The sequence below is a fragment of the Arachis ipaensis genome, chromosome B4 (assembly GCF_059453495.1).
Source record: "Arachis ipaensis isolate K30076 ecotype BB chromosome B4, ASM5945349v1, whole genome shotgun sequence".
In the NCBI taxonomy this organism is placed as follows: domain Eukaryota; kingdom Viridiplantae; phylum Streptophyta; class Magnoliopsida; order Fabales; family Fabaceae; genus Arachis; species Arachis ipaensis.
Window position 1 is genome coordinate 8860075 of NC_142439.1, and position 15827 is coordinate 8875901.

General features: G+C 28.2%; 1 protein-coding gene across 1 annotated transcript; it reads left to right on the plus strand.

The window, feature by feature from the left end:
* The first annotated feature begins 7008 nt into the window (after positions 1–7008).
* Positions 7009–9917, plus strand: LOC107637563 (uncharacterized). The gene is made up of 2 exons (XM_016340967.3): positions 7009–7350; positions 7523–9917. The coding sequence occupies exons 1-2, from the start codon at positions 7314–7316 to the stop codon at positions 9538–9540; spliced, it is 2055 nt and encodes a 684-aa protein (XP_016196453.2). The 5' UTR covers positions 7009–7313; the 3' UTR covers positions 9541–9917.
* The last annotated feature ends 5910 nt before the right edge of the window (positions 9918–15827 follow it).

Sequence of the window (15827 nt, forward strand, 5' to 3'; positions counted from 1 at the left end):
GACGCTATAAGTAACTATGTTCAGACTTCAATGCTATAATCAGAATAATATGCATACAAATTGTAATTCCTGTAAACGACTTGCACATTGCCATTTCGCAGCATAAATCACGAAAACAAAAACTCTCTGTCCAAGACTTTTACATGCTACAACCCACGAACCTAAATGCAGTTTGACATTAAGAAATAGTAAATAGTTAAGACAAATTCACTTCAAACAAATTGCAATAACTTAAACCTTCATTAGTATAATCCTTGATTCGAAATCATCAAACATTGAGCATCAGAACTCAGCTAATCAAACTATATGAATGTGAATTTCATTGGAACTATAAATCAACCCCAAAATTGGAACAGCATTACTCTAATGTACATCATAAGAACAATAATTCTAAATTCAAAACCACCATCAAACACTCTTAACTCAACTCAGCTAAACCATATAAACGGTGACCACATGAACTGAAACTCATTGCAAAATTTCTTTATGCAATTTGAAAGTAAGAAACGTTTAAAAAATCACCTGAGAGAACCACCAGGGGAATTGATGAAGAGCCTGATATCTTTGGTTGGGTCCTGAGCATCCAACAGCAACAACTGACTCATAACGGCCTCAGCAACGAAGTCATCGATGCTGCTGCCCAAGAATACGATCCTCTCTCTCAACAACATACCCATCACATCGCTCTCGGCACCTCTCAAGGCCGTGGCCGGCATTTGGGGCGACGAGAGCTGAAAAGTGATACCAGGTTTTCTCGTTTGGGACCCAAAGTTTGCAGCTTTGGAGGGTGCAGGGGAAGCGGCGGTGAGGTGGCACCGGAGTGGGGTTACGGTGGTTGAAGATTGGGGAAAATGGGTTTTGGGGTTAAAGGAAGAAATGGGTTGGTTTGGAAAGAGGGTACGGAAGGGTTAAACGGAAGGGTTAAGACCATCTACCGTAGGGAACTCATTCGAGTCTCTATTTATGGCCCACCTGTCATAAAAAATAACTCCACATTAACTTTTGCGTTATAAATAATAAATAGGAACTCAAAAAATCTTTCTTCTCCATTAGAAGGAACTAACTTTAATCCCTATTGTGATCCCACTTAATTAATTAATTAAAATAATTAAAACTAATATAATTATTATTTTTTTATAATAATATTATTTAAATTTATAAATTCAAAATAATTCAATATTATAAAATATTAAAATAAATAACTTAAATTTGGTTAGTATTTTAAATTTTATAAATAAAAATAAATAATTCAACTAAAAATTATTTTATAATATGTAAAAATTAAATTTATTTTTTTATGTAAAATAAATTTAATTAATTATGATTTAACATAACAATATAAATAATATTTGATATTGATTTAACATAATTATTTATATTAATTATAATTTAATATAACTAATTATTAAATAATTAATATAAATAATTAATTAAATAAATATATAAGTATTTAATATAATAAATTATTATAATTATTAATAAATTAATTATAATTTAATTATTTAATATATATATTTAATATATTTTTTATTTTTTTATTAACTTTACTTACCACATGGCATGAATTTATTGGTTGTTGCAAGTCCCTGTTTAGAGGGATTCTCAACCTTGATTCACGTGAAGAGCCCTCCTTCCTTTTTCACTCCAATAGTAATTGAATCCCCATATGTCAGAAGAGGAACTCTATTTTTTAAAATTGGAGTTGCTCTAATACATCCTTTTTTCAAAAGTTCATCCTACGTGGCAGCCCGTAACGGCCAGGTCAGCGCCACGGGAGCCACGTCACTGTTTTTCGTTAGGCCAAACGGAGCGACTATAACGAAAGAGTAAATATGTCCACTTTTCGGAAGGTCAAGGACATGAATGTATTTTCCAATTCTCGAGGACGAAAATGTTCACAAAAAAAAGGTTAGGGACGGATTTGTCCTTTATTCTAATATTTTTTGTCAATGATTGATGACATAAATGTTAACTAATAGCATATATATATGATACCTAATATGTCCAATTATAAGTTGACCAAATATGTTTATTAAAATCTATTAATTTAGTCGCTAAGTTATATTAGGAATATAGTTTATGTAATTGGAAAAAAAATACTAAATTAATAAATTTTCATGAATATATCTAGTTAATGTCTGATTAGACATATTAAGTATTAAGTATGTTGTCAATTAACATTTTATATCATTAATTGTGGACGAAAATTATTAATGGAGTCTCTAAAGAACAAATATAATTAATTCGTAACCTTTGAAAAACCAATTTAATTGAAAAAATCTTTTAGGGACGAATTTGAAAAATACCCCATTTTTCAGGGACTAATTTAACTATTAATCCTTATATAATATTATATGATTACTTTTTAACCTTAACTTTTCATATTCTCTTACACTCTATTTTTATGTAAGTTACACGGTTACTTTCAATGTTAATATTAATTCTGTTTAATAGGTATAAATTTGATTAAAATCTAATTTCTTCTCTTCTACTTTGATACTCATCCCTTATTTTTATATTTACTATATAAATTAATATTTACTTTACACATTTTTTTAATTTTCTTTCACATAATCTCATAATTCTTTCTCTTTCTCCTTCTCCCTCTCCATTTTTATTAATTTTTTGCACAACTGAAATTTGGTTGACAACCATAATTTTTTTTAATTTGTTAAACGTATGTATTAGGTCATTATGTGATTATATTTATTAATTTTATGAGTTATATATTGTCTTTGTCATTTATATATCACTTCTTTTTTCTTTTAACAATTTATATTTTTTAATATCATTTAGTTGTAATAATATCCTTAAAAATACATGTTATCATGATTCATAAAAAATAAAATTAAAAAATTAAATTTTATTTTTAATTATCAAAACATTAATAATATTTATACTTTTATTTTATTTAGTTTCATCATTGTATTATAGTATTTAAATATAACTTAAAAAAGATAAGAAAAAATAAACAAAACTAACTATTTAAAAAATAAAAATAAAAAATATTTATATAAAATCATGTGAATAAATTTTAATTGATTTTTTTATTAATTATTATAATATATTAAAAGAGAGCACAAGGTAGTTTTACAATCATTTTTAGACATTTGATTTCACTCTATGTTGTTACATAAGAATTTTTTTTTTAAGAGACATCTTCTATCTTTGCATTATGTCACAGAATTCTCATGTCACTTTTATCTCCTCATAATAACATATCTTTTTATGATATTATAGGATTCTTTTTAAATCTTAACTTTTTATATTATATTCTTTTATCTTTTATTTTTATGTAGGTTACTCTATTACTTTCAATATTAATGTTAATTTTTTTAATAGGTATAAATTTAATTAAAATCTAATTTCTTTTCTTTTCCTTTCATACTCATCACTCATTCTTATATTTACTATATAAATCAACATTCACTTAACACATTTTCTTTATCTTCCCTCACATAATTTCATACATCTTTCTCTTTCTCCCTCTCTATTCTTCCTAATTTTTTGCACAACTAGAATTTGGTTGATTACCATACACTTTTTTTAAAATTTGCTAAACATATGTATTACGCGATTGTATGATTGTATTCATTAATTTTTTTTAACTTTTTATGTAATTGTATTCATAAGTTATATAGCGTTTTTATCGTTTATATATAACTTCTTTTTTCTTTCAGTAATTTATATTTTTTAATATTATTTAGTTATAACAATATTATTGAAAATACATGCTGTCATGATGCATGAAAAATAAATTAAAAAAATTGAATGTCATTTTTAATTATCAAAACATTAATAATATTCATACTTGTATTTTATTAAATAATTTTATCAATGTACCATAATATTTAAATATAACCTAAAAAAAGATAAAAACAAATAAACAAAAGTAACTATTTAAAAAATAAAAATAAAAAATTTATATAAAATCAGACGAATAAACTTTAATTGAATATTTTATTACTTATAGTCTAATTTATGTGTAATTTTATTTTTATAATTATTAAATTTTAAATTAACTTTTTTATTTTAAATTATCATTTATCATCAACCGTTATAAAATTTAAATTAATTTTGATATGCTACTAAAAAAATAATATTATTGAATCATATATAAATTGTCAAATTAAATAAATATATTATACAATATTTTTTACAATAACTTCTAAATTTAACATTAATCTACATATTATCTAATATATTCCCGAGCAATACATATAATATTTTAAATTTATATTATATAATATAATTAATTTAGCTCTCCGAACATCGTACAAATCTTAATCTAGTCAGACATTATTGGCCAAAAATATGAATACTAATTACGTGATTGTTACTACGGATAGTAAATTACACTTTTCAAAACTACAATATAACAGACAAATCACCGTTAAAACAATACATTTGCTTTAGCCCTTAAAATTTTAAGTCTTAAAACTTCATATAGGTAATACTTAAAATGGTTTTTAAAATTTTTAATTTATCTCAGATAAGTCTTTTATTTTTTAAAATGATTAAATAAGTCTTTTATTTTTAAAATTGTAAATCTCCATTAGTTCAAAAGTAACCAGACATCTTAACGTCACTGATGCGTATAGTTAAGTGCTAAGTTGGCACTTAACTACACGCTGATGTAGATACACAATAAATTTAATTTAAATTAGTGTCCCAAATTTGGTTAAAACACCCAAATTGATCCATTCACACTTATAAAACTCTAATCCCAAATGTTCATCTTTGTCATATAATTTTCTTCGTCTCCACTCCTCTTTGCTGATGTTGTTCATAGTATCCTTTTGTGGAGCTCTAAAAAATCATTCTTTTGCGTGAGACATGATAGGAGATCAAAACTCTATGTAAGACCAAAATTTTGTGGGAGACCAAAACTCTATACAAGAAAGAATGATGCACATGAGGCCTCTATTAGAGGCAGTCAAGAGAAAAAGTCTATAAAATTAAAGAGGCAATATGACAAGTTCACTTGTGATATACGTGACAATATTGGTCACACTACAAGAGGGTGCAAAATTGCAAAAAATTTAAGGACAAAAAAGGCAGCAACAACTGCAGAACAAGCTGATGATGAAGCTAGTGAAAAAGTCCCTCAAATTGATTAAGTTGATAAACAAGTTGGCGATGAAGCTGATATCCAACAAAATAGACAAACTGCTACTCAAGTTAGAGATGTTGTCCAAGTCCAAGGTGCTGCTGCTCAAGATACTATTGTAGAAGGTGATGCTGCTGCTCAAGATACTGTTGTTCAAGGTGCTGTTGTTCAAAGTGTTGGTAAGGTAATTTATGTTACTAATATTATTTAGAAGCCACAATCTAAACAATTTTATTGAGTATTATAATCAGCTATTATTATTAATGTTGTAAATATTAACATTGTGATTGATTCTAGTTGTTATAATTGACAGCTGTTCAAGCGGAAGATAATTAAACGAAACAAACTTTCAATTGTCAAGCTATCATCTAATGATGTTGTCAGTTCTCCAAAGCCAAATGTTAGTATTGCTAATGCAATTTTAAGGGAGACAATAAAAGAAGCAAGTTCAAGAACATTTGTAAAGATGGAAGTTTTGTTAAAATTTATTCCAATACTTGGATTTAAGGCACACAAAAAATGTCTGATGATGATGTCATGTCATGAAGACTTTAGTTGTTATTTTATGCTAGTAAAAATAATTTGATGTTGTTGCTTTAGTTGTTGCTTTTGATTTGCTTTGTTATGGATTAAGTCTGAATTTATATTTTGTTAGTGTTTGTTTATGATAATATGATCTTAGCTATAAACTCGTCTAGTTCATATTTTATATTTTGCACTAAGATAACACCATTATTATCATGGTTGTTATAATTATAATGGTATATTAGAGGTTGTTCTATTTAAAAAGTGTATATTTGTTAGCTTTATTTTATTATTAGATTATCTTTCATCCAAATTAGTGATGAAATACAAAATTGAAGAAAATTTCATTTCAATTATAATCATAAATCATTACATAATGATCATGAACACATTTAAATTCTAATTATTTTTTAACTAAAAATCAAAACAACCAAATATATATCAAAATTAATACAACACACAAGGTCAGCATCTTCAATGTGCTAATACTACTTTAAATTTTTTATTCTTCAATTGAGTTCATTAACAATTTTTTGTGCAACTTGAATCACATCTCGTTCTTCATATTCATCAGCCAAACGAAAGAAATTACAATGAATTACAAACTACAATAATGCAAAAAAAAAAAAATATTAAATTAACAATCACCAAATCATTCCTTTAAACCCGTATCAACTTAATAATTGGATCAAATAGAGAATTTTACTTCATAGTTGAGACATCCATAAAAAAGTCTTCCTGAATTCTTTGGAGTTGGTGAGTACTTAATCATTGTACGCAACCCACAATTGCATAATACAATGTTCTTACATCTGATTCGAATTCCTCTGTCACTGTAATTTCTTCCACTGGAGTTGTTCTTGCTTGAGTTTTCTTGACTTCTATCACCGCTATCCATCATTCCTCACCCAAAGGAACGACTTTTCAGAACTTCACAAGAGGATACTATGAACAACAGCAATGAAGAGGAGTAGAGACGAAGAATATTATATGACAAAGATGAACATTTGGTGGTTAGAATTTTATAAGTGTGAATAGATCAATTTGGGTGTTTTAACCAAATTTGGGATACTAATTTAAATTGAACTCATTATGTGTTCACATCAATATGCAGTTAAGTGCCAACAATCTTAAAACGTTTAGTTACTTTTGGACTAAAAGATATTCATAATTTTGATAATAAGGAATTTATTTGCTCATTTTAAAAAGTGAAAAATTTATCTGAGACGAATTGAAATTTCAGTAACTATTTTAGATATTATCTCATATATATTTTAATTTTAATATACTGACCGTGTAAAAATAATTGGATATGAGTATAAAGTTATGTATCAAAATTATATATATATGGAATTTTGAAAGAAATGACAAACAAGAATATGATGAAGTATAAGGATTATTCTCTATTCAACTTGTTATGCTTTGTTGTATCTGCTCTATACAGTAACGGCTTTGCTGATACATGGAGCAGAAAGAATGTGCACCTTCTGTTGTTAGCTATACTAGCAGTATGATACATGGTATTTGTCAATGTAAATAATTTGGATCAAGCTTTGATGAGATTGCTTGAAAACATGAAAAGAATTGCCATTGAGATGGTATCAAAAAGCTATGGGGAAATCATAAGGGGCTATCAAGAAGTTGCAAACTTCATTGAGGAGATGGTATTAGACAAGTGATGAATGTCAAGGGTCAATATTTTTTGGAAAGTAAAAGTAAGAATTAGTTAGTATTAATTTAAATACAAAGTAAATACAAGAAACTTTTTCTTTGAAACACGTTCTCTCTTCTTTTACTTTTCAAATTATGCATGCATGTAGCAATTTATGTATCAGTGATAAACTTTTAAATAGAACTTAAATTTTCTGTGGATTAATCATTTGCCAGTTGGAGAGATGATACGTGTCTGTCACCACCGTCGAATGCTGTCACATTCTTACCCCACCGTTCGTTCCTTGAGCCATTTCAAGGCTTCATTTTATACCGACCCAGATAAGCATTTGCTCCAAAAACACAATTGGGCTCCGATTTCAGACACCCGAAGAACCTTAGCCCCCAAGAAACTGATCCCAATTTCATCACATGATGCAGCACTCAACAAGCTTAACGCGGATATAGCGGTTTTAGGTCGCCATGGCAAAGTCAAAGAAGCAAGGAAATTGTTCGACGAAATGCCCCATAGAGATGAAGTTTCCTATAACTGCATGATTGCGGTTTACTTGAAGAACAAGGACCTACCCAGAGCTGAATGCTTGTTCAAGGCAATTCCCCATAGGAACATTGTTGCTGAGTCAGCAATGATTGATGGGTACGCCAAAGCTGGTCGTTTGGATGATGCTCGCAAGGTGTTCGATGAAATGACTGAGAGAAATGTGTTCTCCTGGACCAGTATGCTTTCTGGGTATTTTGGGTGTGGAAGACCCGAGGAGGGTATGCAGTTGTTTAGTCAAATGCCTGAGAAAAATGTGGTTTCATGGACTACAGTGGTTTCAGGTTTGGCTCGAAATGGGTTGGTGGATCAAGCTCGCAAGTTCTTTGATATCATGCCTGAAAAGAATGTCATTGCTTGGACAGCTATGGTCAAGTCATATCTTGACAATGGCTGCTTTGACAAAGCTTATGAGCTCTTCCTTGAGATGCCAGAGAGAAATGTTCGTTCTTGGAACATCATGATTTCGGGTTGCTTTGGAGCCAAGAGAATGGATAAGGCTATTGAGTTGTTTCAATTGATGCCGGATCGGACTCATGTTTCGTGGACAGCTATGGTTTCTGGTTTGGCACAAAACAAGATGATTAACACTGCAAGGAAGTACTTTGATCTAATGCCTTATAAAGATGTCCCCGCATGGACCGCAATGATCAATGCATATGTTGATGAGAAGCTCATGGATGAGGCTAGTGAGCTTTTCAACTTGATGCCAGAGAAGAATGTTGTGACTTGGAACATGATGATTGATGGTTATGCAAGGATTGGTGATGAAGGGGGTGCCTTGAGAATCTTCATGTTGATGCTAAGATCTTGCTTTAGACCCAACGAAATCACCATGACTAGCGTGGTTACTTCCTGCGATGGTGTGGCAGAGCTCATGCAAGCTCATTCGATGATCATACGTCTCGGGTTTGAGCATGACACCTGGCTTACAAATTCTCTCATTAATTTGTATTCCAAGAATGGAGATCTTAGTTCTGCTAGGCTTGTTTTTGAACCATTAAAGTCAAAGGATGTAGTTTCATGGACTGCAATGATAGTAGCCTACTCCTATCATGGACATGGTTACCATGCATTACAGGTTTTTGCACGCATGCTAATTTCTGGAATCAAGCCAGATGAGGTAACATTTATAGGACTCCTATCAGCTTGTAGTCATGCTGGTCTTGTCAACCAAGGTAGAAGAATATTTAACTCAATCATAGGAACTTATAACTTAACTCCGAAGGCAGAGCATTATTCGTGCCTTGTTGACATTCTAGGCCGAGCCGGACTTATCGATGAGGCAATGAATGTAGTATCTACTATCCCTCCTTCCAAAAAAGATGAAGCTGTTCTTGTTGCATTGCTTGGTGCATGCAAGCTTCATGGGGATGTTACAATAGCAAATTATATTGGTGAGAAGCTTTTAGAACTTGAGTCATATAGTTCAGGAGGGTATGTACTTCTGGCCAATACACATGCTGCAGAAGGGAAATGGGATGAGTTTGCAAAGGTAAGGAAAAGAATGAGGGAAAGAAATGTGAAGAAAATTCCAGGGTGTAGTCAAATACTGGTAAATGGAAAAAACCATGTATTTTTTGTTGGGGATAGATTTAATCCCAAGGTTGAGGAAATTTATGGAATGTTGCAACATAATCTTCAACCTTTGATGAGGGAAATGGGTTATACACCAGAGTTATTGCTAACAGATTAGTTTCCATTTTTCCAATCAACTAAAGACTAACCAAGTTCATATATTAACATGGAAAGCATTAAGACGAGTTCAACTGCATGGAGTAGTCATTATAATTTGTGTACTTTATTATGCCTTGCCTTGTTGGTTTGCCAATTACCATGAGTGCCTAGTTTGAAGTTCAAAGATTGGTTTTGCTAATAAACACTAAGTTACAAGAGTTACTTTATGAGGTTCTTAGAAGACTTTTGTGTTCTTGCTTGTGAATAAGTACACAAGCATGGAAGAAGAGGTACTGAAAAGGGTAAAAAGTAAAAAATGTTGCTTCTTACCGTTCAGTTCCCAAAGACCAGAATCAAATTCAAACAAGTAATAAATGATTTACCCTTCTTTTCAAATCATGAGATTTTTTCTAAAAGCTGAATAAATATATATGACATGATGACCCCTTTTTCTTTATGGGGTGGTCCAAATATGAACGAAAAGGATTCAGAAGTGACCATGAAATCTAACTACATTATGATTAATAAGACTATGAAAAGTGAGTGTGTGAAAAACAATTAGAAAATGCCAAAAGCTTTACCTCTTGAGTCTTGACCTATGTACAACTAACCACCAGAAAATCAGGCGCTTGTATTAAGGAAAGTTTATTCAATGATTAAGAAAGAAGATATGGATTGTGATTTGTGAAAGCAACATATTGGAATTAAGATTATAAAAAAGATTAAGCTCATAATGCATATAATCTAATTCTAAACCAATCTATTAATTAAACTTGGAGTTTTGACCAAGTCAAATCATTCAACCAATTTGAACATGCAATTTAGACACATTTCTTTGTAGGCTAGCAAGAAGCAAGTTTTTGAAGACACAAGCCAGCTTTTCTTTTCCCCTTTACCTTCTTTTCATGTGAATAGAATCAACAATAGCTTTCAGATATGTCATTCATAAAAGGAGAGATTCCACAAACTCTCCTTTAGTTCATCCATCATTTTCTTAGTCTACTAGGTACTTGTTTTGTAGATAATTCTTTTTATAAAATAAAAAAAAAATAATTTGAATAAATCCCCCCTTGCACATATTTAGAAAATTAACATGAATCTGAATTAAATTAGTTTAATCAAAGGTTGGTGGTGGATAAACCATGACAATTACATATATTTTAGATTGTAGATATTAAATTGGAGATAAGATAAAAATTGACTCTTTATAATTTGTCTATTTGTTATGTATGTCATAGGAAGAATCTCTATCTAAATAATCCAAATAACTTAGGGACATAAAAGAAAGTATAGTGTTTTTAACATGGACTAAACAGTTGCAATGTTCATAGAATATGTACACATGCTTATCAGCTATCACAATCATTTCTACATGTTTGATTTCTTAATTTTCTTTTTTATTTTTTTACCTTTTTTGTATTGATTTGATTTCTTAATTATATGCTTAAATTGCAACCAAGTATAGTGGTTAACTGAATCAATATCATGGCTATAGTTTATTCAAAAGTCCAAGCATTCCTAAATGGCTCCATCTGGTTAGATTTTATCTTTAGATGTTGTGATGCATGTACCTAATTGTTACAATTTCTCAAACTGTTGCAACTGAATTTGAGTATACTAGTTTATTGATTTGTTCATGTTAAGTAAATGATCTTTTATTTTTCAAAATTTTTTAATTAAGAATAATTTAAAAATATGATTAAAAAAAAAGCAACATTACTAATTAAAGAGTCGCAAAATTACTCTCCTAAAACTAAAAGTCTAAACCTATATAGGTAGGAAATATCTTAGGCTTTTTATTTTTATTGTTGTAGTTCCAGTGGTGTTTTTTAATAATGTAAAATTTGGTGTTTTTTTTTTTTTTTGTGTGGATACTACAAATTTGAAGGTTAGATTTATGATTTTTTTAATATAAAAATTTGATTTTTTTTAATTTTTTAAATATAGAAATCTTTAGTGTTGAAATTTTTTTTAAATATACTAATTGGACCCTCTAATTTGTTTTATAGCAAAAAAAATTATTTCACTACAAATCGGACCTTCCGATTTATGTACTATAAAATTTAACCTTCCGATACAAAATTTGAGAGTCCGATTTGTTATTTAAAACAAAAAAAATTAAATCCATATAAAAAATACACCAATTAATTAAGATTACACACAATTTTTTTTCACTTCTAACAAAAATTAGCCAATATATGGGCCCTCTTCTCTTTATGATATTTGGAAGATTTTAAAGAAATTTGGAAGATTTTAAAGAAAGTTATAGAAGATAAAAAGTGCAAAGGACATTAGATAGTTACATAGAATATGAGCATCCAAACACTGCCTATTATCAACCATCAATGGGACAACTCATTCTTTTTCTCTTTTCTTTTTTTTTTTTTTTTTCAGATGAAAGTGAATGAATGGACATAAAGTATAGGACATAGATGCAGGTATTACTATAGAATAAAATTTTTTTTAGGTCTCTTCCAATTTTTACTCATAACTTATCTTTTTATGTATGTGATAATGTATGTAAATTTTAGTTCATCCCTCTTTTTATAATGAAATTCAAATTATAAAAAAGTTCTTCAAAGTTACCACAATCATTATAACACTGAATTAAATGGCTTATCTTACTTGTTTTTGGTTAAAATCTCTTATTGAATTTCCATGGTTTACTTATTACTAATGTCTAAATAGTTAAGCAAAATATTGTGTTTGTTTTATTAGTGTACTTAGAAAGCATTTATTCAATGCATCTTCAACCCATTTTTTTTTACAAACTATACTAAATTATACTTTAATTAAATTACTTTTTGACCGTCTAAATTGATTAACAAACATCTATATTTTTGACAGAGAGAAAAAACAAACAAACAAACATGATACAAGAAGTCTTAAATTCATTTGGTTAGATTTAGTACTTGATTTCATAAGATAATTTAATAGCATGAATATTAAACAAAATTGTTAACACAAAAATATGCCTAACATCTATATCATTGATTGCCTTGGTGCCCTAGTACACCAAAATGATCGTGGCATTGCCTAAAAAGTTAAACATTTGATACTAAAAAAATTGCATAAATCTACCATAAATATATGGAAAAGTCTCAAGGAACAGCAATTTTTAAAAAGTTGGCCAATATTTAACCATCAAAAGAAAATTGAATGATTTCACGCTATTAGATTTAATCTCATATCATTAAAAACACTATTAATGACCAATTGATGTTACAAAATACAAAAGTTGCTGATCCCCTAGCACTCCTCTAAATATATAATAGGAATATAAGAGAATTTAATGCACAATTTTTTTTCAATATCTTTTATTATTATTATTATTATTATTATTATTATTATTATTATTATTATTATTATTATTATTATTATTATTATTATTATTATTATTATTATTATTATTATTATTATTATTATTATTATTATTATTATTATTATTATTATTATTATTATTATTATTATTATTATTATTATTATTATTATTATTATTATTATTATTATTATTATTATTATTATTATTATTATTATTATTATTATTATTATTATTATTATTATTATTATTATTATTATTATTATTATTATTATTATTATTATTATTATTATTATTATTATTATTATTATTTTATTTTTAAAAATCAAACCCAAGATTCCTTTATTAAAAAATAAAGTGTTTATCATCTTAATTAATGTTGTTGTTATTATTATTATTATCATCTTAAATTTATAAAAATATGTATTAGTAAATACATTAATGCCTATTAATATACTAATATTAATAAATACGCTAAGTAGTACAACTGTACAAGTCTAAAGATGCAACCAACTTTAAGTTCGGAGCCAAATTACTCATGATCAAACTAAATACTAATGTAGCATAAAAAAAATAAAAATAAAAAAGTATTAATGTGAATTTAATCCAAAACTTTCCACAAATAAGAATGCACTTGATATCAACCATTCAACCCTAAAAAGCTAAACAACTGAGTACATGTATAAGGGACAAAATTAAATTAAAGAAAAAGTGAGTCATAAATCATAAGGGAACCTATGTTATGTATACAAAGACTTGTGTTTATGAAGACACTAGTGGAATACAACCATGGCAAGGAAAAGCATTCTCTTTGCTTTGGCCACCTTTGCATTGCAAATAATTTAATTAACATGGCTGTTTATTTTTATCAGCAAGCTAAAAGGGATGAATTTAATATATATATATTTGAGAGTTTAATTTTGATGCACTAACCGTATTTTACACAGTCGTACAATCACATCTGTTCTTTTGGATGACTATTCACACGGTCAATGTCAAAAGTATATATTTTTGTTGATATAGTATTACATAATTGAATGCAGTGTAAAATTATTTTACATTGACAGTGCATCAAAATTAAATTTTATATATATATATATATATATATACTATTATATTTCAAAAATAAAAACATAAAAAAAGAAGGCAAAGTTTGGAAGTTATCATAAGTTGATTGCTGAACCTTTGAAATTCAAAACAAAACGGCCATTTCTCCCACTTCTTAGAAGAAACTTCTTTCTACCCTTTTCTTTTCCTTTTTCCAATCCCAATTCTTCTTTTTCTTTTTTTCTTTTTCATTTTTTCCCCTCATTTTCCTTTTGTTTGGTACCAAAGTGATTTGAACCATGTGTCTTATCCACATAAGAAAAAGAAAGAAAGAAGAGTATGTATGTTATCATAAGATGGGAAGCTTATTTTATGTAGTTTCAAAGAATTTACTTTTAATTAACATGTAAAAAATTTTATATAATTATTTAATCAAAATCACATATTTAAATATTTTTTAAGTTTTATTAATATAACAATACACAATTAGTTGTTTGTATAAAATTCTTTTATATTGACCGTGCACACGTAACTTAAATTAAATTTTAAATATACAAAATAAATAAAATGAATTTATAAAGTATTTTTTAAAAATAAAATGCATCAAATGTTATTATGTTGGACCAGACCCGTGTGTGGAAGGTGGGGCTTGGAATGCTTAAAATCTAATGAAAACTCTTCATCATTGAACTCATCTCTAAAATTGTCATTATGTTACACACAAGTGCTCATGCATACCATCTAGATTTAGGGGTCATCAAAATGTTTCTTTTATATTAAAAAAAACAACATAAAGTGTATGTGTATATCAACATTAGATGTATAGATAAAATATTTCAAAATAATAGTTGTTTATTATGGGAAAGAAAAATGGATGAAAATTGGTGGATGGATCTCACTATTGCATGCTGTAAACAACTTATTTTTGATCAATTAGGCTTAGTGGGTTGGTCCCATGATATCATTCTCTTTGGAAAGTGCCACATTGTTCCAAATGTTGCTTCTCCTTCTCCTTCCTCCTCATAATTTCATTCTCTTCCATCAATTTCAACATTTTTTTTTCTCATTTTTTTCGATATGCCACCAGTATGTGAGTTGTGCTTGGTTATAGAATACAATAGTGTTAGACACAAGTGTAGGACAAAAGTTTTTAAACAATGACAGAGAGAAATCGGACCATCCGATTCCTTTATTAGAAAACCAATCGAAAGGTCCGATTAACTTCTTTTTTTTTTTTTTGAAAATGAACTCGGAAGGTCCAGTTGCTTTTTTTTAATTTGGCTAATATTAATCGGTGGGAAGCTGCAAATCAAATTGTCCGTTTTTTCTTCCTCTTTCAGTTAGCCTAACACCACATCTCAGTAACACTCACATACATCCCATATGTGTGGCCTACTCCATCAACGATGCCATATGAAAATTAAAAAGCATTTTTTTTTTCTTACATAATTACATTGTTTCCCTAATGCAAAAATATGATGCATTATTTTACATGTAAAAAACATTTTTTGTTTTGTTTGTTTGAAGGATTTATGATTTACAGTGAGGAGACTTGAGTTTTGACCTATGAAGCATGATGAGAGAAAATAAAAAAGAGATTTTCTAAACTATAGGTAAAGTATCAAAACCAATTGATTCTCCTCTTTCATTGTGAAAAGTACTTCTCTCAATAATTTTTAGTACTTTTAGTAGTAAATGTTGTCTCACAGTAAATAAATTTCACCACTTTACAATTATTCACAATCAAAATAAAGCAACAAGTCCCTCAATTTTATTTACAATTTTTTAAATCATTAATTAATTTGTTTTATATTATGAGTGTATATAAGGTGGCAAATATATTATATACTTTACATAAGAAATTTAAAATATAAATTTATCTTATGTTTAACATAATGATCAAATTAATTATTTAAAAATTATTTTTAATTTTTTAAAAT